We start from the raw sequence: 25556 nt of genomic DNA on the forward strand, positions 1-25556 counted from the left end.
GGGCAGAGTGAGTTCATCCTGAAAATCCTGGAATTCCAGGCTTGGAGAAAGGAATTCCAATGATTCCAAGTATTCCTGGAAATTCTTGCAAAATTCCTTAAAATTCCTAAAAAATTCCTGCAAAGTTCCTGCACTATTCCTGTAAATTCATGAAAAAGTCCTGCAAAATTCTTGATAAATTCCCACAAAATTCCTGTGAATTCCTGCAGAAATCCTGGGAATTCCTGCTAAATTCTCATGAATTCTTGTAAAATTCCTGTAAATTCTTGTGAATTCCCATAAATTCCTGCCAAATTCCTGAAAATTCTTAAGAAATCCTAAAAAATTTTAAAAATTCCTATAAATTCTTGCAAAATTCCTTAAAAATTCCTGTAAATGCTTTCAAAATCCCTGTAAATTCCCGGGATTTATCCCGGAGCCGCTGGAATTTTGAGCTGTTCCCCCTCCCAAGGCGTTTTCCTGCTCCAGCTCCAATTCCCAGGGGATCCTTTCCCTGTCCCGGGTCGGGATTTTTCCCAATCCCGGTTTTTTAATGGATTTTTTCCCGTTTTTCCCTCTTTTCCAGTCCTCGTACTCGCAGCTGCTGGCGGCCACGTGCCTGAGCAAGCTGGTGTCGCGCAGCAGCAACCCCCTGCCCCTGGAGCAGCGCGTCGACATCCGTGAGTATCCCGCAATTCCCGCTGTTCCTGGTGTTCCCAAGGCATTCCCACCGTTCCCAAGGGATTCCCGCAATTCCCGCTGTTCCTGGCGTTCCCGAGCCATTCCCGCCATTCCCAAGGGATTCTCGCAATTCCCGCTGTTCCTGGTGTTCCCGAGCCATTCCCGCCATTCCCAAGGGATTCCCGCTGTTCGCGGCATTCCCGAGGCATTCCCGCCATTCCCAGCTTCCCGCAATTCCCGCTGTTCCCAGCGTTCCTGAGGCATTCCCGCCATTCCCAGCTTCCCGCCATTCCCGGTGTTCCTGCCATTCCCGGTGTTCCCAAGGAATTCCCACCATTCCCGAGGCATTCCCACCATTCCCAGCTTCCCGCAATTCCCGCTGTTCCCGGTGTTCCGGAGCCATTCCCGCCATTCCCAAGGGATTCCCGCAATTCCCGCTGTTCCCGGCGTTCCCAAGGCATTCCTGCCATTCCCACCTTCCCGCAATTCCCGCTGTTCCCGCCATTCCCAAGGGATTCCCGCAATTCCCACTGTTCCCGCCGTTCCCGAGCCATTCCCGCAATTCCCACTGTTCCTGGCGTTCCCGAGGCATTCCCGCCATTCCCAGCTTCCCGCAATTCCCGCTGTTCCGGAGCCATTCCCGCCATTCCCGGTGTTCCTGGCGTTCCTGAGGCATTCCCGCCATTCCCAGCTTCCCGCCATTCCCGGTGTTCCTGTCATTCCCGGTGTTCCCAAGGAATTCCCACCATTCCCGAGCCATTCCCAGCTTCCCATCATTCCCGCTGTTCCTGGCGTTCCTGAGGCATTCCCACCATTCCCAGCTTCCCGCCATTCCTGGTGTTCCCAAGGAATTCCCACCATTCCTGAGGCATTCCCACCATTCCCAGCATTCCCGCCATTCCCACAGTTCCCAAGGCATTCCTGAGGCATTCCCAGCATTCCTGAGGAATTCCTGCCATTCCCAGCATTCCCAAGGCATTCCCGTCATTCCTGAGGAATTCCCGCCATTCCTGCTATTCCCAAGGCATTCCCAGTATTCCCGAGGCATTCCCAGCATTCCTGCCATTCCCAGCATTCCCAGTATTCCCAAGGCATTCCCAGCATTCCCAGCATTCCTGTTATTCCCAAGGCATTCCCAGCATTCCCAGTATTCCCAAGGCATTCCCAGCATTCCCAAGGCATTCCCAGCATTCCCAGCATTCCCAGAATTCCCAAGGCATTCCCAGCATTCCCAGCATTCCCAGAATTCCCAAGGCATTCCCAGCATTCCTGCCATTCCCAGCATTCCCAGAATTCCCGCCATTCCCGCAGGATCCCTGCCCATTCCAGGCTCTCTGTGCGGAGTTTCCAGTGGAGTTCAGGCCTGGATTTTTGGGATAACAGGGAATGGGATCCATGGATTTGGGAGTGAACCACTTGGATTTGATCATTTTTCCTTGGAATATAAAATTGGCTTTTCCCAGGATGTGGTTGAGACTGAAAGTGGCAGGAATATCTGGGATTTGGGATTTTGGGTGTCTGGAATATCTCTGGGATTTGGGATTTTGGGTGTCTGGAATATCTCTGGGATTTGGGATTTTGGGATTTTGGGTGTCTGGAATATCTCTGGGATTTGGGATTTTGGGTGTCTGGAATATCACTGGGATTTGGGATTTTGGGATTTTGGGTGTCTGGAATATCTCTGGGATTTGGGATTTTGGGTGTCTGGAATATCTCTGGGATTTGGGATTTTGGGTGTCTGGAATATCTCTGGGATTTGGGATTTTGGGATTCAATCAGTCCCACTCTCCTTTTCCCCAATGATTTTCCCAAGGAAAAGTTGGGAATGTTTGGGTTCCAAAGGTTTTCCCAGCCTTGGATCAGGTGGAATTCCCATCCCGGGAAGTGCAGGAGGCCCCTGGGCCTTGGGGGGCTTTTCCAACCTCCAGAATTCCCGGATTTTTGCAGCTGATGGAGCAAGGTTTGAGGGTGGGAATGCGACCCTTTCCCGGGGAAAATCCAGGACAAATCCAACCCTTTTCCAGGGTTATTCCAGGACTATTCCAGGGCAAATCCAGTTCTTCCCTGGGTCTAAATCCAGCTTTTTTCCAGGGATATTCCAGGGTAAATCCAGCCCTTTCCCAGGGTGTTTCAGGGCAAATCCAGCCCTATTCCAGGTCTAAATCCATCCCTTTTCCTGGGAAAATCCAGCCCTTTTCCAGGGATATTCCAGGGCAAATCCAGCCCTTTTCAGGGATGTTCCAGGACTAAATCCAGCCCTTTTCCAGGCTTAAATCCAGTTCTTTTCCTGGCCAAATCCAGCTCTTTCCCATGGGTGTTCCAGAGCTAAATTCAACCCTTTTCCAGGTCGAAATTCAGCCCTTTCCCAGGTGTATTCCAGGGCAAATCCATCCCTTTTCCAGCTCTAAATCCATCCCTTTTCCAGGTTTAAACCCCTCCCTTTTCCGGGTCTAAATCCATGCCTTTCCCAGGTGTATTCCAGGGCAAATCCAGCTCTTTTCCAGGTCTAAGCCCATCCCTTTTCTACATCTAAATTCATCCCTTTTCCAGGTCTAAATCCATCCCTTTTCCAGGTTTAAACCCATCCCTTTTCCAGGTCTAAATCCATCCCTTTTCCAGGTGTATTCCAGGTCTAAACCCATCCCTTTTCCAGGTCTAAATCCAGCTCTTTTCCAGGTCTAAACCCATCCCTTTTCCATGTCTAAATCCATCCCTTTCCCAGGTGTATTCCAGGTCTAAATCCAGCCCTTTTCCAGGTGTATTCCAGGGCAAATCCATCCCTTTTCCATGTCTAAACCCATCCCTTTTCCAGGTGTAAACCCATCCCTTTTCCAGGTCTAAATCCAGCCCTTTTCCAGGTGTATTCCAGGTCTAAATCCAGCCCTTTTCCAGGTCTAAATCCAGCCCTTTTCCAAGTCTATTCCAGAGCTGAATCCACCCTTCCCCAGCACCTCCAATTCCCCCATCACCCCTCATTCCTTTCCCCTCCCTCCCTCCACCCACCCCTCCCCAAACTCCCTTTCCCTTCCTCCCTTTCCCCCCTGGGGGTCGGATTTTTCCCGTGGCTCCAGCTTTTCCATCTTTTCCAGGGAATTACGTGCTGAACTACCTGGCCACGCGGCCCAAGCTGGCGACGTTCGTGACGCAGGCGCTGATCCAGCTCTACGCCCGCATCACCAAACTGGGCTGGTTCGACTGCCAGAAGGACGAGTTCGTCTTCAGGAACGTCATCAACGACGTCACGCGCTTCCTGCAGGTCCAGGGATCACATTCCCGGAATTCCTCCAAATCTGGGAATGGCGGGGTGGGAGGGGTTTGGGATTTCCCTGGTGGTGATTTTCAGTGGGGGGTTCTGGGGGTGAGGAGCTCCTTAAAAATTCAGGGAATTGTCTCAGGGAGCCAGGAATTGTTCCTGGACGTTCCCAGCTTTAGGAATCAGTGGTCAGATCCATCTTTTCCTTCTCCAGAATTCCCAGGATTTGCCAAAATCCAGGAATTGGGGGGTGGGAGGGGTTTGGGATTTCCCTGGTGGTGATTTTCAGTGGGGGGGGTTCTGGGGTTGAGGAGCTCCTTAAAAATTCAGGGAGCTGGGAATTGTTCCTGGGTGTTCCAACATTAAGGAATCAATGGTCAGATCCATCTTTTCCTTCTCCAGAATTCCCAGGATTTGCCAAAATCCAGGAATTGGGGGGTGGGAGGGGTTTGGGATTTCCCTGGTGGTGATTTTCAGTGGGGGGGGTTCTGGGGTTGAGGAGCTCCTTAAAAATTCAGGGAGCTGGGAATTGTTCCTGGGTGTTCCAACATTAAGGAATCAGTGGTGGGATCTGTCTTTTCCTTGCCCAGAATTCCTGGGATTGACCAAAATCCCGGAGTTTTCAGGAGCCCTGAAGGGGTTTGGGGCTTCTGAGGGTGAAAATCTCCTTAAAAATTCAGGGAATTGTTTTCAGGAGCAGGGAATTGTTCCTGGACGTTCCCAGCTTTAGGAATCAGTGCTGGGATCCGTATTTCCTTCCTCAGAATTCCAGGAATTCTGCAAAAATCCTGGAATTTTCTGGGGTTGTGAGGGAGTTTGGGATTTCCCTGTTGGTGATTTGCAGTGGGGGGTTCTGAGGGTGAGGAGCTCCTTAAAAATTTAGGGAATTGTTTTAGGGAGCCAGGAATTGTTCCTGGGTGCTCCCAGCTTTAGGAACCAATGGTCGGATCCATCTTTTCCTTGCCCAGAATTCCCAGGATTCCACAGAATCCTGGAATTCTCAGGAGGAAAACAAAGGAATTCATGAAGGAGTTCAGGATTTTGGTGCTTTGCAGTGGGGGTTCTGAGGGTGAAAATCTCCTTAAAAATTCAGGGAATTGTCTCAGGGAGCCAGGAATTGTTCCTGGACATTGCCAGCTTTAGGAATCAGTGCTGGGATCCATCTTTTCCTTCTCCAGAATTCCCAGGATTTGCCAAAATCCAGGAATTGGGGGATGGGAGGGGTTTGGGATTTCCCTGGTGGTGATTTTCAGTGGGGGGGGTTCTGGGGGTGAAAAGATCTTTAAAAGTTCAAGGAGCTGGGAATTGTTCCTGGACGTTCCCAGCTTTAGGAATCAGTGGTGGGATCCATCTTTTCCTTCTCCAGAATTCCTTGGATTCCCCAAAATCCGGGAATCACGGGATGTGAAGGAGTTTGGGATTTCCCTGTTGGTGATTTTCAGCAGGGGAGGGCAAACAGCTCCTTCCAAATCCCGGAGTGGGGAATTTTCCCTGGATATTCCCATCTTTGGGATCCAAACTCAAATCCAGCCCGCGGACAGATGGAAAATTCCGGAATTTTTTGTTCCCTTTTTCCCATCCCCAATGATCCCACTCCGTATTCGGCTCCTTAAAATCTTCAGCCAGCAGGGAATTCCTTTCCAATCCCAACTTTCTCCTTCATCTTTTCCAAAGCTTTGGATATTCCCAGGATTTCTTTCACTTTCCCACCTTGATTTTTTCAAACCTCTCATAAATTCCTCATTTTTCTGTTTTAATTTGAATTTTTAAGAAGGATTTAAAGTTTTTCTAGGCACGATTTTTTCCCAAAAAAAAAAAAAAGAGGGATTTTTCCCAGAAAAGGGGGGAATTCCCAAGGGATGAATTCCCGGGAAAAGCCGTGTGTTTGTGTCCGCAGGACAGCGTGGAGCACTGCATCATCGGCGTCACCATCCTGTCCCAGCTCACCAATGAGATCAACCAGGTCGGTGCTTCCCTCTCCCGCCTTTTCCCGGGGTTTTTTTTGGGAATTTCGCTCTCTGGCAGGGATTTTTTGGGATTTTGGGTTTGGTTTTCTCTTTGTTCCTTCGGTTTTTCATGGGATGAGAACGGGATAAGAAAAACTGGGATAAGGAATTGTTTAATGTGGGAATTTTCTGGTGGGAAAATCCCGAATTTCCCGTCGTCATTGAACCGTTCCTTTCATCCCGGATGGAATTCCGAGGGGATTTCTGGGATAAAATTCCCAGGAATGCTGCTGGATTCTCCCCGAGTCCTGGCCCAGCTTTTCCACAGGGTTTAGGATCCCTGCAGGGCCAGGCTCTGGAATTCCCTCTGGAATTCCCTCTGGAATTGCTCCTGGAAGCTGGGATCGACACCTTCACCTCCTGTATCCCGCGTCCCGTAGTTTTTCCATGATTTTCCATGTTTTTTCCATGATTTTCCAAGTTTTCTCCATGGTTTTCTGTGGTTTTCCTCAGTTTTTCCCAGTTTTCCATGGTTATTCCATGGTTTTCCTTGGTTTTTCCATGGTCTTCCCTGTTTTTCCATGGTTTTCCATCTTTTTCCATGTTTTTTCCATGATTTTCCCACGGTTTTTCCATAGTTTTCCTCAGATTTCCTCAGTTTTTCTCCGTTTTTCCATGGTCTTCCCTGGTTTTCCATGGTTTTCCATCTTTTTCCATGTTTTTTCCATGATTTTCCCATGGTTTTTCCATAGTTTTCCTCAGATTTCCTCAGTTTTTCTCCGTTTTTCCTGTTTCCCATGGTTTTTCCATGTTTTTCCATAGTTTTCCCATGGTTTCTCTATGGTTTTTCCACGTTTTCCTGTGGTTTTCCTTTGGTTTCTCCATAGTTTTCCTTGGTTTTCCATGGTTTTTCCATGTTTTCCCATGGTATTCCATGGTTTTCCCATGGTTTTTCCATAATTTTCCATCTTTTTCCATGGTTTTCCATGTTTTCCCATGTTTTTTTCAAAGTTTTCCCATGGTTTTCCTTGGTTCTCCCATGGTTTTCCATGGTTTTCCCATGGTTTTTCCATAATTTTCCATGATTTTCCTTGTTTTTCCCATGGTTTTCCATGTTTTTTCCATGCTTTCCCCTCCTGCAGTGTTTGGAAAAGTCTCTGATTTTCCTTAAAAAACGCAGCTGGAAAATCCCTTTGGGTTTGGCTTTGGTTTTCCTGGGAAGCAGCTCCGGCTTTTCCCGGGATGTTCCGGAATCCAGAGAAATCCTGGCGGGATCCGGCTGTGCCAGACCTGGAAAGGGAGGAGCCAAATTCCTGGATTTAATCCAAATTCCAGGATTTAATCCAAATTTATGGATTCAATCCTAATTCCCAGATTTAATCCCAATTCCCAGATTTAATTAAAATTCCCAGATTTAATTAAAATTCCCAGATGTAATTAAAATTCATGGATTTTATTAAAATTCCAGGAGTTAATCCAAATTCATGGATTTAATCCCAATTCCCAGATTTAATCCAAATTATTGATTTAATCCAAATTCCCAGATTTAATCCAAATTCCCATATTTATTCAAAATTTGTGGATTTTATTAAAATTCCTAGATTTAATTAAAATTCCAGGAGTTAATCCAAATTCATGGATTTAATCCAAATTCCCATATTTAATCCCAATTCCCAGATATAATCCAAATTCATGGATTTTATTAAAATTCCTGGATTTAATTAAAATTCCCAGATTCAATCCCAATTCATTGATTTAATCCAAATTCCAGGATTTAATCCAAATTCACAGATTTAATGAAAATTCCTGAATTTAATCCCAATTCCAGGATTTAATCCAAATTCTTGGATTTAATCCAAATTCACAGATTTAATGAAAATTCCTGAATTTAATCCCAATTCCAGGATTTAATCCAAATTCTTGGATTTAATTCAAATTCCCAGATTTAATCCAAATTCCCTGATTTAATTCAAATTCCTGGATTCAATCCCAATTCCCTGGGGAATTTTCCATTCCCCCAAGGCCTTGGAACAGGAATTTTATCCCCATTCTCGGAGCTCCTGGCGCTCGGAGCCGTTAAAATTCCTGAAAATTCCGGGATCCGTTGGGGCTTTTCCTTCTCTCCTTCCATGGAAAGAACGGGAATTTTGGGATCCTCCATGGAATCATTGGGAAAAATCCAACCTTGGATTCCAATTCCACTCCCAGAGGAAAGGTTTGGAGCTGGGAATTGGAGTGAGGAACAGAAAAGCGGGAATTTTTCCCAACGGATATTCCGCTGGAATTCTGCGTCCCGGATATCCCAGACAGGCGGAATTTCCCTGGGATCCGTGGTAAAAACGGGAATTTTTCCTCGTTTTCCCCTTTTTCTGGGGAATAAAAAAGGAATTTTGCTGTTTCCCAGCTCTGGGATCCAGTGGCAGATCCGGGATTGGGATTTATCCCAAAAAACAGCAAAATCCCGGAAAACTCCTGAAGTTCCCTTCGGCTGGAATTTCAATTCCTGGGGTTTATCCCTGTCTGCCCAGCAGCTCCAGGGGGATTGAGCCCTTTGGAGCTGGAAATTCCCAAAATCCCAAAATTCCCCATTTTTGACAAAAATTTCCCCATTTTTGGCAAAAATTGAAGGGAAACTTGGAATAAATTGGGAAAGAAACACCAGGAATGTGGATTTCTCCATGGAAAAGCTCTGGAATTGCTTCCCACTGAGTCTGAGCGTTCAGAACCCTTTGAAGCTGGAAATTCCCATTCCCAAAATCCCCAAATTCCCCATTTTTGGCAAATTTTGGGTAAAAATCGAAGGGAAACTTGGAATAAATTGGCAATAAAGTCAATAAAACTCTGGGAATAAAATTCCAGGAATGTGGATTTCCCAATGGAAAAGCTCTGGAATTGCTTCCTGCTGGTTCTGGGGGTTCAGAACCCTTTGGAGCCGGAAATTCCCATTCCCAAAATCCCAAAATTCCCCAGTTTTGGCAAAAATCGAAAGGAAACTTGGAATAAAATGGCAATAAAGTCAATAAAACTCTGGGAATAAAATTCCAGGAATGTGGATTTCCCAATGGAAAAGATCTGGAATTGCTTCCTGCTGGTTCTGGGGGTTCGGAACCCTTTGGAGCCGGAAATTCCCATTCCCAAAATCCCAAAATTTGAATCAAAATTTAATCAAAACGGGTCAGAAATTGGGAATAAAGCCAATAAAAATCTGGGATTGAAATGCCAGGAGCACGGATTTCTCCATGGAAAAGCTCTGGAATTGCTTCCCGCTGGTTCTGAGGGTTCAGAACCCTTTGGAGCCAGGAATTCCCATTCCCAAAATTCGAATCAGAATCGAATCAAAACTTGGAATAAATTTGGAATAAAGCCAATAAAACTCCGGTATTGGAGCTCCAGGAGCGCGGATTTCTCCATGGGGAAGGCGGGCGGGCCGCGATTCCCGGGATTCCCGAGCTTTTCCCGGATTTCCGAGCGCGCTGTTCCGCAGGCCGACACCTCGCACCCGCTGACCAAGCACCGGAAAATCGCCTCCTCCTTCCGCGACTCCTCCCTGTTCGACATCTTCACCCTGTCCTGCAGCCTCCTCAAACAGGTGGGGACGGTGGGAACTGCCGCGGGAATGGCCGCGGGAATGGCCGCGGGAATGGCCGCAGGAATGGCCGCGGGAATGGCCGCGGGAATGGCCGCGGGAATATCCATGGGAATATCCGCGGGAATATCCGCGGGAATATCCGCGGGAATGGCTGCGGGAATGGCCACGGGAATGGCTGCGGGAATGGCCGCGGGAATGGCCGCAGGAATGGCCGCGGGAATATCCATGGGAATGGCCTTGGGAATATCCGCGGGAATGGCCGCGGGAATGGCTGTAGGAATGGCCTCGGGAATGGCCTTGGGAATGGCTGCGGGAATGGCCTTGGGAATATCCGCGGGAATGGCCGCGGGAATATCCGCGGGAATGGCCGCGGGAATGGCCGTGGGAATATCCGCGGGAATGGCCTTGGGAATATCCATGGGAATATCTGCGGGAATGGCCGCGGGAATGGCCTCAGGAATGGCCGCGGGAATGGCCGCGGGAATGGCCTCGGGAATGGCCGCGGGAATATCCGCAGGAATGGCCACGGGAATATCTGCGGGAATATCCATGGGAATGGCCGCGGGAATGGCTGCGGGAATATCTGTGGGAATGGCCTTGGGAATATCCATGGGAATGTCCACGGGAATGGCCACGGGAATATCTGTGGGAATGGCCTCGGGAATGGCCACAGGAATGGCCTCGGGAATGGCCACGGGAATATCCATGGGAATGGCCTCGGGAATATCTGCGGGAATATCCATGGGAATATCCTCTGGGAACATCCATGGGAATATCCGTGGGAATGGCCTCGGGAATATCTGTGGGAATGGCCTTGGGAATATCTGTGGGAATATCCGTAGGAATGGCCTCGGGAATATCTGTGGGAATGGCCTTGGGAATGTCCATGGGAATGGCCTTGGGAATGTCCACGGGAATGGCCTCAGGAATATCCATGGGAATATCCGTGGGAATGTCTGCGGGAATCTCCTCTGGGAATTGGGAATGGTGGCCGGTGGCTCAGGAGTGAATTCCCACCTGGAATTCCGGGATTCTTCCCTGTTCCGCGTCTTTGCGCTGTGCTGCAGCCACCTCAGACACCGGGGAAAGGGTGGGAATAATCCTGGGAATAATCCTGGGAATCTCTCCTGGGAATAATCCTGCGAATCTCCCTGGGAATCTTCCTCGGAATCCTGGAAATCTTCCTTGGGAATCTGCTCCGGAATGTCCTTGGGAATATCCATGGGAATGTCCTCTGGGAATATCCTCGGGAATGTCCTCGGGAATATCCGCGGGAATCTCCTCTGGGAATTGGGAATGGCGGTTGGTGGCTTGGGAGGGAATTCCTGCCTGGAATTCTAGGATTCGTCAATAGTAGTAGTAGTAGTAGTAGTAATAACGATGATGATGATGATGATGATGATGATGATAATAATAATAATAATAGTAATAAATAGTAATATGTAATATCAATAGCAATAGTAACAATAATAGTAACAATAATTGCAAAATAATCGTAACAATAACAGAATAATAATAATATTTACAAAATATAATAATAATATTAATGGCAACAGTGATAATAATAGTGGCGATAGTAGTAACAGTAATAATAACTGTAAAATAGTAACAATTATAAAACAATAATAATAACAATAATAATTATAGAAGCAGGTAATAGTAAATAATAATGGTAACCATGGTAGTAATAGTACTAATAATAATAATAATGGTAACAGCAATAATAATAGTAATAGCAAAGCAACAAAATAATAACAATAACAGTAATTACAGTAATGAAAATAACATGATAGTAGTAACAATAGAAGCAATAACAATAATAGTGATAACAATAATAATAGTAACAATAGCAACAACAATATGATATTAACGATAATAATAATAACAGTAATAAAAGTAACACAATAATAATAAAAACAATAATAATGATAATAGAAATAATGATGATAACAATAGTAATATTAGCAATAATAACAATACTAACAGTAATAATGACAATAAAAATAATAATAAAAGTAACATAATAATAATAGAAACAATAACTAAGATAATAATAAAATTGTAACAATAATGATAATAATACCAATATTAGTAACAAAATAATGATAATAATAATAATAATAATAATAATAATAATAATAATAGTAATAATTGCAATGAGGATTGCAGCAGTGCTAATTAGCGCTAATTGATTGCAGGCGTCGGGGAAGGCTCTGAACCTGCACGACGAGAGCCAGCACGGGCTGCTGATGCAGCTGCTGAAACTCACCCACAACTGCCTCAACTTCGACTTCATCGGCACCTCCACCGACGAGTCCTCGGACGACCTGTGCACCGTGCAGATCCCAACCAGCTGGAGATCAGGTGAGACATCCAAATCCTGGGAAATCCTGGGAAATCCTGGGAAAATCCAAATCCTGTGCACCGTGCAGATCCCAACCAGCTGGAGATCAGGTGAGACATCCTGGGAAATCCTGGGAAATCCAAATCCTGGGAATAGGAAATCCTGGGAAAATCCAAATCCTGGGAGTGCAGATCCCAACCAGCTGGAGATCAGGTGAGACATCCTGGGAAATCCTGGGAAAATCCAAATCCTGGGAGTGCAGATCCCAACCAGCTGGAGATCAGGTGAGACATCCTGGGAAATCCTGGGAAATCCAAATCCTGGGAATGGGAAATCCTGGGAAATCCAAATCCTGGGAATGGGAAATCCTGGGAAATCCAAATCCTGGGAATGGGAAATCCTGGGAAATCCAAATCCTGGGAATGGGAAATCCTGTGCACCGTGCAGATCCCAACCAGCTGGAGATCAGGTGAGGGGAAATCCTGGGAAATCCTGGGAAAATCCAAATCCTGGGAGTGCAGATCCCAACCAGCTGGAGATCAGGTGAGACTTCCTGGGAAATCCAAATCCTGGGAATGGGAAATCCTGGGAATGGGAAATCCTGGGAATGGGAAATCCTGGGAAAATCCAAATCCTGTGCACCGGGCAGGTCCCAGCCAGCTGGAGATCAGGTGAGACATCCCGGGAAATCCAAATCCTGGGAAAATCCAAATCCTGGGAAAATCCAAATCCTGGGAGTGCAGATCCCAACCAGCTGGAGATCAGGTGAGGGGAAATCCTGGGAAATCCTGGGAAAATCCAAATCCTGGGAGTGCAGATCCCAACCAGCTGGAGATCAGGTGAGACTTCCTGGGAAATCCTGGGAAATCCAAATCCTGGGAATGGGAAATCCTGGGAAAATCCAAATCCTGGGAGTGCAGATCCCCACCAGCTGGAGATCAGGTGAGGGGAAATCCTGGGAAAATCCAAATCCTGGGAATGTGAAATCCTGGGAATGTGAAATCCTGGGAAAATCCAAATCCTGGGAATGTGAAATCCTGGGAAAATCCAAATCCTGGGAATGTGAAATCCTGGGAATGTGAAATCCTGGGAAAATCCAAATCCTGGGAATGTGAAATCCTGGGAAAATCCAAATCCTGGGAGTGCAGATCCCAACCAGCTGGAGATCAGGGGAGGGGAAAATCCAAATCCTGGGAATGTGAAATCCTGGGAAATCCAAATCCTGGGAATATCCAAATCCTGGGAATATCCAAATCCTGGGAGTGCAGATCCCAACCAGCTGGAGATCAGGTGAGACTTCCTGGGAAATCCTGGGAAATCCAAATCCTGGGAAATCCAAATCCTGGGAAAATCCAAATCCTGGGAAAATCCAAATCCTGTGCACCGGGCAGGTCCCAACCAGCTGGAGATCAGGTGAGACATCCAAATCCTGGGAAAATCCAAATCCTGGGAAAATCCAAATCCTGGGAAATCCAGATCTTGGGAATGTGAAATCCTGGGAAAATCCAAATCCTGGGAATATCCAAATCCTGGGAATATCCAAATCCTGGGAGTGCAGATCCCAACCTGCTGGAGATCAGGTGAGATGGGATTCCTGGGGAAAATTCCCAAGAAACACCAAATCCTGGGAAATTTCATAAATAAACCTGAATTTAAACTCGGCTCTAATTCAGTTTGGGGGGATTTTATCTTTTCAAATCCCTTTTCCATTCTTTCACAATCAGGAAAAATGGATTAATAAGAAAAAATAGGGAATAACTTCCACATGGAAAATGGTGAAATCCTTGGAAATTTTATAAATAAACCTGAGATTAAACTCGGTCCTAATTAATTTTTAGGAGATTTTATCTTTAAAATCCCTTTTCCCTTCCAGTGTTTCACCTCTGGTTCCACCAAGCAGGAGAAACGAATTTAAAAAAATTTCAGGAATAATTTTCTCACTTGGAAAATGCTGAAATCCTTGGAAATTTTATAAATAAACCTGAGATTAAACTCGGTCCTAATTAATTTTTAGGAGATTTTATCATTTAAAATCCCTTTTCCCTTCCACTCTTTCAACTCTGGTTCAACCAAGCAGGAGAAATGGATTTTAAATAGAAATTAGGGAATAACTTCCACCTGGAAAAGCCTCAAATCCTTGGAATTTTCATTTAAAAACCCCAAGGTTAAAGTCAGCCCTAATTAATTTGGGGAGATTTTATCTTTTTCAAATCCCTTTTCCCTTCCAGTGTTTCACCCCTGGTTCCACCAAGCAGGAGAAACAAATTTAAAAAAATTTCAGGAATAATTTTCTCACTTGGGAAATGCTGAAATCCTTGGAAATTTTATAAATAAACCTGAGATTGAACTCGGTCCTAATTAATTTTTAGGAGATTTTATCATTTAAAATCCCTTTTCCCTTCCACTCTTTCAACTCTGGTTCAACCAAGCAGGAGAAATGGATTTTAAATAGAAATTAGGGAATAACTTCCACCTGGAAAAGCCTCAAATCCTTGGAATTTTCACTTAAAAACCCCAAGGTTAAAGTCAGCCCTAATTAATTTGGGGAGATTTTATCTTTTCAAATCCCTTTTCCCTTCCAGTGTTTCACCCCTGGTTCCACCCAGCAGGAGAAACGGATTTAAAAAAAATTCAGGAATAATTTTCTCACTTGGAAAATGCTGAAATCCTTGGAAATTTTATAAATAAACCTGAGATTAAACTCGGTTCTAATTAATTTTTAGGAGATTTTATCGTTTAAAATCCCTTTTCCCTTCCAGTGTTTCACCCCTGGTTCCACCCAGCAGGAAAAAAGGGATTGAAGGAATTTCGGGAATACCTCAGCCCTTTTCCCACATCCCAGATTTTCTGCCTTTCCCAGGTCTCCAATTCCCTAAATCCCATCCCTGCCTTTTCCTCCCAACTCCGAATCCAGGGAATGCCAAATCCCAGCAGAGATTTTCCGGGATCGCGGCTCTTCCGTGGGACAAATCCAGGCGGATAAAAGCGGGATAAAGCCGTGGCAATCTGGGAATGGGGATCCAATCCTGTTTTCTCTTGCAGCTTTCTTGGATTCTTCGACCCTTCAGTTGTTTTTTGACCTTTATCATTCCATCCCTCCTTCGTTCTCTCCTCTGGTGAGTCCCAGGATTTTTTTTCCTTTGGTTTTTTGGGAATTTTCTTGGAGATTCCCTGGGAATGTGGAGTATCCGGGTGCTGCCGAGGGTTTTGAGGCACCTCCAAGGTTGGATTTTTTTTGGCTGGAATTCCGACCTCCCAGGAATCTCCTGTTTGTTCATTCCCCGGAGGGAATAATTCCCAATATTCCCAAAAAATTCCCTAAAAAAGCGCAGTGGGAATAGGGAGCAAAGCTGGGAACACCCCAAGGATTGGGATTTCTCCTTCCATCATTTCCAAACCCCTTGGGATGAGAGAGCATAACACAGCTAAAATGGGAATTATTTCTTCTGGAAAAATCCAAAATTGGATTATTCTGGAAAAAATCCAAAGTTGGATTATTTTATCTGGAAAAATAAAAAGTTGGATTATTCTGGAAAAATCACAAACTGGATTATTTTGGAAAAAAATCAAAAATTGGATTATTTATTCTGGAAAAATCAAAAGTTGGATTATTTGTTCTGGAAAAATAAAAAATTGTGTAATTTCTTCTGGAAAAAAAATCAAGAGTTGGATTATTTTGGAAAAATCAAAAATTTGATTATTTAATCTGGAAAAATCAAAAATTGGATTATTTATTCTGGAAAAATCCAAATTTGGATTATTCTGGAAAAATCAAAAAACGGATTATTTCTTCTGGAAAAAATCAAAAACTGGATTTTTCTGAAAAAAATAAAAAAAATTGGATTATTTCACCTGGAAAAATCAAAAATTGGATTATTTTATCTGAAAAAAAATAAAAGTTGGATTTTTTTTAAAAAATAAAAAAAATTCAATTATTATGGGGAAAATCAAAAATTGGATTATTCATTCTGGAAAAATAAAAAGTTGGATTATTTCTTCTGGAAAAATTAAAAATTGGATTATTTAATCTGGAAAAATCAAAAATTGGATAATTTCATCTGGAAAAAACACAAATTAGATTATTTCTTCTGGAAAAATAAAATATTGGATTATTTTATCTGGAAAAATCAAAAATGGGATTATTTCTTATGGGAAAAAAATCAAAAATTGGATAATTTCTTCTGGAAAAATAATTTTAAAGAGGCCTTTCAGGTATTTATCCCTGAATTAAAGCTCAGTGAAAATAAGTTTGAGCAGGAAGAGCCTTCAGAAGGAATTTTTCCATGGAGATTCCATTTATTCTGGTGGAGAGTTAATTCCTAATCCTGAATTTCCAGCCTTAAATATTCAGGAGAGTTTTGAGGGGTGAAAATCCCTTTATTTTTTTGATGGAAATGTGAAATTCTTCCCTCGGGATCCACGATTGGAATCCCAATCCCAGGAAAAGTCTGGATGTGGCACTCGGAGCTTTGCGCCAGGGTGGGGGTTAAAGGTTGGACCTTGGAGGGCTTTTCCAACCTCTGGAATTCCATAATCCTGGGAATTTCCATAATCCCGGGAATTTCCATAATCCTGGGAATTTCCATAATCCTGGGAATTTCCATAATCCTGGGAATTTCCATAATTTAGGGAATTTCCATAATCCTGGGAATTTCCATAATCTTGGGAATTTCCATAATCCTGGGAATTTCCATAATCCCAGGAATTTCCATAATCCCAGGAATTTCCATAATTCTGGGAATTTCCATAATCCTGGGAATTTCCATAATCCCGGGAATTTCCATAATCTTGGGAATTTCCATTATTTAGGGAATTTCCATAATCTTGGGAATTTCCATAATCTTGGGAATTTCCATAATCCTGGGAATTTCCATAATTTAGGGAATTTCCATAATCCTGGGAATTTCCATAATCCTGGGAATTTCCATAATTCTGGGAATTTCCATAATCCTGGGAATTTCCATAATCCCGGGAATTTCCATTATTTAGGGAATTTCCATAATTGTGGGAATTTCCATAATCCCGGGAATTTCCATAATCCTGGGAATTTCCATAATCCTGGGAATTTCCATTATTTAGGGAATTTCCATAATCCTGGGAATTTCCATAATCCTGGGAATTTCCATAATTTAGGGAATTTCCGTAATTCTGGGAATTTCCATAATCCTGGGAATTTCCATAATCTTGGGAATTTCCATAATTCTGGGAATTTCCATAATTCTGGGAATTTCCATAATTTAGGGAATTTCCGTAATTCTGGGAATTTCCATAATCCTGGGAATTTCCATAATCTTGGGAATTTCCATAATCCTGGGAATTTCCATAATCCCGGGAATTTCCATAATCCTGGGAATTTCCATAATCTTGGGAATTTCCATAATCTTGGGAATTTCCATAATCCCAGGAATTTCCATAATCCCAGGAATTTCCATAATCCTGGGAGTTTTGGGCTGGAGTTTGGGGCGCTGGGATTTCATTCTCTGTTTGGGAGCAGCAAACTTCAACGGCCGCTGGTGCCGTGAGGGGAAAATTCCTTCACTTCCTCGTTCTCATCCCGGTTTTTTGGGGCGATTCCCGTTTTTCCGTGGCCAGGTTTTATCCTGCTTGGTGCAGATCGCCTCCGTGCGCCGCTCCCTGTTCAACAACGCCGAGCGGGCAAAGTTCCTGTCCCACCTGGTGGACGGAGTCAAGCGGATACTGGAGAACCCCCAGGTGAGTATTCCAGCTGGGAATGGAGGCTCCGTGTCCTCTCCATCGTGTTTCATCCCAAAAAATTCCCGCTGGTGTCCCCTTGGGAAAGGGGAGGATGGAGCAGCCTTGGCCGGATCTTCGCTTTTCCCGCCCGAGGGAGGCTCCTGGTGGAGATTGGGAAGGATTCCTCCGTTGGAAGAGGATTTAAGGATTGGAAGCGTCCCTGGGAATGCCCAAAAAATGGGAAATGTGGCTGTTCCTGCCCTGGTTTGATTTGGTGGGAGCTTGGATTTTGTCCTGGAGCTGCCTCCAATTCCATGATCTGATCCCATGGGAGGAGCTGTTCCTGTAGCAGGAAGTTTTCCATTGGAAGAGGATTTCAGGTCTGGAACCATCCCTGGGAATGCCCAAACCAGGAGATGTGGCAATTCCAGCCCTGGTCTAATGGGATTTGGTGGGATCTTGGACTGGTTCCAATTCCATGATGATCCCAGCCCATGGCAGGAGCTGTTCCTGCAGGAGCAATTCCTCCATTGGAAGAGGATTTAAGGACTGGAATCATTCCCGGGAGTGCCCAAACCAGGAGATGAGGCAATTCCTGCCCTGGTTTAATGGGATTTGTTGAGAGCTTGGACTCGTTCCCAGCGCTCTCTCCCATTCCATGATCTGATCCCATGGGAAGAGCTGTTCCTGTAGGACATTTTCCATTGGAAAAGGATTTAAGGACTGGAAGCATCCCTGGCAGTGCCCGAACCGGGAGATGTGGCAATTCCAGCCCTGGTTTAATGGGAGCTTGGACTCCTTCCTGGAGCTCGCCAATTCCATGATGATCCCAGCCCATGGCAGGAGCTGTTCCTGCAGGAGCAATTCCTCCATTGGAAGAGGATTTAAGGACTGGAATGATTCCTGGGAATGCCCAAACCGGGAGATGAGGCAATTCCAGCCCTGGTTTGGTGGAATTTGGTGGGATCTTGGACTGGTTCCTGGCGCTCTCTCCCATTCCATGATCCAGGCTTGTGGCAGGAGCCGTTCCTGCAGGAACAATTCCTCCATTGGAAGAGGATTTAAGGACTGGAATCATTCCCGGGAATGCCCAAACCAGGAGATGCCCAAACCAGGAAATTTGGCAATTGCTGCCCTGGTTTGGTGGGATTTGGTGGGATCTTGGACTGGTTCCTGGCGCTCTCTCCCATTCCATGATCTGATCCCGTGGCAGGAGCCGTTCCTGACCCCTCTCCCGTTTTTATCCCCTCAGAGTCTGTCAGACCCCAACAATTACCACGAGTTCTGCCGGCTGCTGGCGCGCCTCAAGAGCAATTACCAGCTGGGGGAGCTGGTCAAGGTGGAGAACTACCCCGAGGTGATTCGCCTCATCGCCAACTTCACCGTCACCAGCCTGCAGGTACCGCCCAGCCATCCCCAAATCCCACATCCTGAACAGAATCCCCATGGTTGGGGGATTTTCCATATCCTGTTTGTAGGATTTGTTAGGATTGTTCAGCATCACCAGCCTGCAGGTACCACCCAGCCATCCCCAAATCCCACATCCTGAACAGAGTCCCAGTGCTTGGAGGATTTTCCATATCCTGTTTTTAGGATTTGTTAGGATTGTTCAGCATCACCAGCCTGCAGGTACTGCCCAGTCATTCCCAAATCCCACATCCTGAACGGAATCCCAGTGGTTGGTGGATTTTCCATATCCTGTTTTTAGGATTTGGTTAGGATTGTTCAATATCAGCAGCCTGCAGGTACCACCCAGCCATCCCCAAATCCCACATCCTGAACAGAATCCCCATGGTTGGGGGATTTTCCATATCCTGTTTTTAGGATTTGTTAGGATTGTTCAGTGTCAGCAGCCTGCAGGTACTGCCCAGCCATTCCCAAATCCCACATCCTGAACGGAACACCCCTGCTTGGAGGATTTTCCATATCCTGTTTGTAGGATTTGTTAGGATTGTTCAGCATCACCAGCCTGCAGGTACCACCCAGCCATGCCCAAATCCCACATCCTGAACGGAATCCCCATGGTTGGGGGATTTTCCATATCCTGTTTTTAGGATTTGTTAGGATTGTTCAGCATCACCAGCCTGCAGGTAGTGCCCAGTCATTCCCAAATCCCACATCCTGAATGGAATCCCCATGGTTGGGGGATTTTCCATATCCTGTTTGTAGGATTTGGTTAGGATTGTTCAGCATCACCAGCCTGCAGGTACCACCCAGCCATTCCCAAATCCCACATCCTCAGTGGAATCCCCGTGGGATGCAGGAGTTGTTGGATTTTCCGTATCCTAACGGGGGGTTGGAAAAGAAAAAATAGTTGTATTAAATGAGGTTTATTTTTAGGATTTGATGGGGGTTTATTAGGACTGGTTTTAGAGTTATTTTGATTATTTATTTATTTATTTATTTATTGGGGGGGGTTGTTGTTTTTTAATATTTTATCTATTATTTTATTTATTTTTTTAATTTATTTTTAGTATTATTAGAATTGTTTATTTATTTTTTTATATTTTTAAATTATTTTATTTATTTATTTTTATTATTAGCACTTCTAGGGTTATTTTTAGGTTTATTAGAATTACATTATTTATTGATTTATTTTTATTTTTATTCTATTATTTTATTACTTTATGTATTTTATTTATTTTTATCATTAACATTATTAGGATTAGTTTTAGGATTATTAGGGTTATGTTATTGATTTATTTTTATTTTTATTCTGTTATTTTATTTATTATTTATTTTATTTTTATTATTAGCATTGTTAGGATTATTTTTAGGATTCTTAGCACTATGTTATTCGTTGATTCATTTTTTGTTTTATTCCATTATTTTATTTACTCTTTTATTTATTTAATTTTGTACTATCATGACTGGTTTTAGTTTATTTATTTATTTAATTAATTCATTATTTTGAATTATATTTTTATGTATAGTATCTATTGTATATATTATACATGTATATTATGTTATAATTTATTATAAGTTATAATATATGGATATTTTTATAATAAATACTCATTTATTTATTTAATTTATTTTAATTTTATTTATTATTTTATTCATTTAATATACTTTGTTTCATATTTTATTTATTTTATTTTTATTATATTTTATTATTTATTAGGATTAATAGGATTATTTTTAGGATTAAATCAGGTTTTCTTTTTAGGATATCCAACACACTCCCAGGGATTGGGAGTAATGGGAATATTGTGGATGTTCCCACTGGGTTTTCCAGCTCAGAGCCCTGCCAAGGAGAGGCTTTAAAAAACAAATTCCTTTGTGGAACTGGAATTCCTGGGAAGCAGCTGAGAGCTGTGTGTGGAGCTGGGTGAGGGCTGGGATTCAGCTCCGTATCCCGGGAATTTGGGATAATCTCCCGGTGTTTCCTGAATACTGGGAATGGCTCTGGTCCATGAAATTCCTGGGTCATTCGGCAGCCGGGCCATTAAAGATGTTGGATGGTGCTTAAAACCCTTCCAGCCCAAATTCTGTGGGAAAAATTTGAATTAAACAGCACAAATCCTAATTCCCCTGCTTGGTTTTCCATTGTTTTTTCCTCTGGAAGCACTGGGAATTTGCTCCTAACAACGTTCCTTGAAATTCCTGGTTAATTTGGCAGCCAGGCCTGCAGCAGAAGGTGGAATGAGCTGAGCTTGAAACCCTTTCCGGGCCAAATTCTGTGGGAAAAACTGGAATCAAAGCACATAGATCCTAATTCCTTGCCTTGTTTTCCATGTTTTTTCCCTTGGGAAACACTGGGAATTTGCTCCTCACAATGTTCCTTGAAATTCCCAGTTAATTTGGTGTCTAGGCTGTTGTAAGGTGGAACATTCAACAGTCTTGAAACCCCTTCCCGGCCAAATTCTGTGGGAAAAGCTCAAATCAAAGCACACAAATCATAATTCCCTGGCTTTGTTTTCCATGTTTTCTCCCTTGGGAAGCGCTGGGAATTTCTTCCCAACAATGTACCCTGAAATTCCCGGTTAATTTGGCAGCCAGGGCAGTGTAAGGTGGAGTGAGCTGTGTTTGAAACCTCTCCCAGGCCATGTTCTGTGGGAAAACCTTGAGTCAAAGCACACAAACCCTACCTTCCTGCTTGGTTTTCCATGTTTTTCCCTCTGGAAGCACTGGGAACTTGATCCTAACAACGTTCCTTGAAATTCCTGGTTAATTTGGCAGCCAGGCCAGTGCAAGGCCTGGTCAGTGAAGGAGCTGAGCTTGAAACCCCTCCCAGGGCAAATTTTGTGGGAAAACCTTGAGCCAAAGCACACAAATCCCAATTCCCTGCCTTGATTTCCATGTTTTTTCCCTCTGGAAGCGTTGGGAATTCGCTCCTTACAATGTGCCCTGAACTTCCCGGTTAACTGGCCAGGGCAGTACAAGGTGGAATGAGCTGAGCTTGAAACCCCTTCCTTCCCGGCCAAATTCTGTAGAAAAAACTGGAATCAAAGCACACAAATCCTAATTCCTTGCTTTGTTTTCCATGTTTTTTCCTCTGGAAGTGCTGGGAATTTGCTCCTGACAATGTTCCTTGCAATTCCCGGTTAATTTGGCAGCCAGGCCCCAGTGCAAGGTGGAATGAGCTGAGTTTGAAACTCCTTCCAGGCCAAATTCTGTGGGAAAACCTTGAGCCAAAGCACACAGATCCTAATTCCCTGCTTTGTTTTCCATGTTTTTTCCCTCTGGAAGCACTGGGAATTTGCTCCTAACTATGTTTTCTGAAAACTCCTGTTTAATTTGGCAGCCGGGCCGGTGCAAGGTTGAACATTCAACGATGTTCAAACCACTTCCAGGCCAAATTCTGTGGGAAAACCTTGAGCCAAAGCACACAAATCCTAACTCTCTGCCTTGTTTTCCATGTTTTCCCTCGGGAAGCACTGGGAATTCGCTCCCAACAGCGTGCACTACCTGCTGAGCCTGTGGCAGCGCCTGGCCGCCTCGGTGCCCTACGTCAAGGCCACGGAGCCGCACATGCTGGAGACGTACACGCCCGAGGTGACCAAAGCCTACATCACCTCCCGCCTGGAATCCGTGCACATCATCCTCAGGTCAGGCTCCTCCCGCTCACCCTGCGCCTGGGAAAGCCGGGAAAAGCGGGATCGTTACCCCTGGGAAAGCCGGGAAAAGCGGGATCGTTACCCCTGGAAAAGCCGGGAAAAGCGGGATCGTTACCCCTGGAAAAGCCAGGAAAAGCGGGATCGTTACCCCTGGGAAAGCTGGGAAAAGCGGGATCGTTACCCCTGGAAAAGCCGGGAAAAGCGGGATCGTTACCCCTGGAAAAGCCGGGAAAAGCGGGATCGTTCCCCCTGGGAAAGCTGGGAAAAGCGGGATCGTTACCCCTGGAAAAGCCGGGAAAAGCGGGATCGTTACCCCTGGGAAAGCTGGGAAAAGCGGGATCGTTCCCCCTGGGAAAGCTGGGAAAAGCGGGATCGTTACCCCTGGGAAAGCTGGGAAAAGCGGGATCGTTCCCCCCGGAACGGTGGCTGAGGGCTGGTGGCTCCGGGATTGCTCAGCGGAGGTTGCGATCCCCTTGGGAGAGAAGACATCGGAGTGGAGCCACTGGGATCTGAGGGAAAAATGGGAATGAGCCCCCCTGGGAGAGCTGGGAATGTGCAGCCAGAGAGGGGAAATTCCAGGGAGAGCTTCCAGAACATTCCAGGGCCGAAAGGGGCTCCAGGAGAGCTGGAGAGGGGTTTGGGACAAGGGATGGAGGGTAAGGAGCCAGGGAACGGCTTCAGCTTGGAAAAGGGATTGGATGGGATTTTGGGAAGGAATGGGAGGGTGGGGAGGGGCTGGGATGGAATTCCCGGAGGAGCTGGGGCTGCCCCTGGATCCCGGGAAGTGTCCAAGGATCAACCTGGAATTGTGGGAGGTGTCCCTGCCTATGGCAGGGGTGGAATGGGATGGGATTTAAACTCTTTCCAGCCCAAACCATTCCATAATCCTGTAAATTCCAAACTGGATGGGATTTAAGCTCTTTCCAACCCAGATTTTTCCACAATCCCATGAAATCCAAACTGGGTGGGATTGTAACCCTTTCCAACCCAAACCATTCCATGACCCTGCCAATTCCAAACATCTCCAACACCCCTGGAGCATCCAAACAGCAGCGACAGTTCCGGCGCTCCCGGGACTCCCCGGATCCATTTTTCCGTGTGTTTTTTGCAGGGATGGGCTGGAGGACCCTCTGGAGGACACGGGGCTGGTGCAGCAGCAGCTGGATCAGCTGTCCACCATCGGGCGCTGCGAGTACGAGAAGACGTGCGCGCTGCTGGTGCAGCTCTTCGACCAGGCCGCCCAGTCCTACCAGGAGCTGCTGCAGAGCGCCAGCGCCAGCCCCATGGACCTGGCCGTGCAGGAAGGTCAGCTTTCCTGGGAATTCCCATCCTATCCCATCCCATGGATCCCATCCCATCCCACCCCAAATCCCATGGATCCCATCCCATCCATCCCATCTCATCCCATCCCATTCCAAGTGCCAGTGCCAGCCCCATGGACCTGGCCGTGCAGGAAGGTCAGTTTTCCCGGGAATTCCCATCCCATTCCAAATCTCATCCCAAATCCCATCCATCCCAAGTGCCAGTGCCAGCCCCATGGACCTGGCCATGCAGGAAGGTCAGTTTTCCCGGGAATTCCCATCCTATCCCATCCCATGGATCCCATGGATCCCATCCCACCCCAAATCCCATGGATCCCATCCCATCCCATGCCATCTCATCTCATCTCATCTCATCCCATCCATCCCAAGTGCCAGCGCCAGCCCCATGGACCTGGCCGTGTAGGAAGGTCAGCTTTCCCGGGAATTCCCATCCCATCCCAAATCCCATCCCAAATCCCATCCCAAATCCCATCCCAAATCCCATCCCAAATCCCATCCATCCCATCCCATCGGAGCACCAGTGCCAGCCCCATGGACCTGGCCGTGCAGGAAGGTCAGCTTTCCCGGGAATTCCCATCCTATCCCATCCCATGGATCCCATCCCATCCCATCCCATCAATCCCATCAATCCCATCCCATCAATCCCATCCCATCCCATCCCATCCATCCCATCCCATCCATCCCATCCCATCCCATCCCATCCCATCCCATCCCATCCCATCCCATCCCATCCCATCCCATGGATCCCATCCCATGGATCCCATGGATCCCATCCCATGGATCCCATCCCATCCCATGGATCCCATCCCATCCATCCCATCCTATCCCAAATCCCATCCCTTCCCCCTTTTCCCTGCTCCGGGCTGTGGCTGTAAATTTGCCACATTATTTTGGGGAAAAATGGATTTCTTTGGGAGAGAAATGGATCATTTTGGGGAAACCCGGATCATTTTGGGAACCCTGGATTTCCCTGGCAATCCCGTGTCTCTCTGGGAATCACGGATTTCCCTGGGAATTCCATCTCTCTGGGAATCCTGGATTTCCCTGGGAATCCTGTGTCTCTCTGGGAATCCTGGATTTCCCCGGGAATGCCGGATTTCCCCGGGAATCCCGTATCTCCCCTGGAATCCCGGATTTCCCTGGGAATGCCGGATTCCCCCGGGAATGCTGGATTTCCCCGGGAATGCCGGATTTCCCTGGGAATGCCAGATTTCCCTGGGAATGCTGGATTTCCCTGGGAATGCTGGATTTCCCCGGGAATGCCGGATTTCCCTGGGAATGCCGGATTTCCCCGGGAATGCCAGATTTCCCTGGGAATGCCGGATTTCCCCGGGAATGCCGGATTTCCCCGGGAATGCCGGATTTCCCTGGCACACGCCGTTGCTCGCAGGGCGCCTGACGTGGCTCGTGTACATCATCGGCGCCGTCATCGGCGGCCGCGTCTCCTTCGCCAGCACGGACGAGCAGGACGCCATGGACGGGGAGCTGGTCTGCAGGTCAGCCACATTCCCAAAAATCCCACCGGGAATCCCGGGAAAACCACGCCCGGAGAGCCGGGAAAGGCAGGAATTGGGGATCTGGGAGAGGGGAGAGGGAAATGTTCCTCTGGGATTGGGTTGGGAATGGTGGAGATGGGAATGCTGGGAGTTATTGGGAATGCTGGGAGTTATTGGGAATGCTGGGAGTTA

At 45.9% G+C, this 25556-nt stretch overlaps 1 protein-coding gene across 5 annotated transcripts in view; it reads left to right on the forward strand.

Moving 5' to 3' along the window:
- XPO7 (exportin 7) overlaps nucleotides 1–25556 on the forward strand; it is a 70347-nt gene that overhangs the window by 8034 nt on the left and 36757 nt on the right. For all 5 annotated transcript variants that reach the window (XM_086865718.1, XM_086865720.1, XM_086865719.1 and 2 more), the window contains 11 exons: nucleotides 566–659; nucleotides 3750–3916; nucleotides 5811–5876; nucleotides 9344–9448; nucleotides 11647–11812; nucleotides 14835–14908; nucleotides 17385–17504; nucleotides 18739–18885; nucleotides 22365–22537; nucleotides 23658–23851; nucleotides 25259–25364. In XM_086865718.1, the coding sequence (XP_086721844.1) occupies nucleotides 566–659; nucleotides 3750–3916; nucleotides 5811–5876; nucleotides 9344–9448; nucleotides 11647–11812; nucleotides 14835–14908; nucleotides 17385–17504; nucleotides 18739–18885; nucleotides 22365–22537; nucleotides 23658–23851; nucleotides 25259–25364 (1412 nt within the window). The remainder of the gene's footprint in view (nucleotides 1–565; nucleotides 660–3749; nucleotides 3917–5810; nucleotides 5877–9343; nucleotides 9449–11646; nucleotides 11813–14834; nucleotides 14909–17384; nucleotides 17505–18738; nucleotides 18886–22364; nucleotides 22538–23657; nucleotides 23852–25258; nucleotides 25365–25556) is intronic.

This window comes from Cyanistes caeruleus, chromosome 29 (assembly GCF_971803275.1).
Source record: "Cyanistes caeruleus chromosome 29, bCyaCae1.hap1.1, whole genome shotgun sequence".
NCBI lineage: Eukaryota > Metazoa > Chordata > Aves > Passeriformes > Paridae > Cyanistes > Cyanistes caeruleus.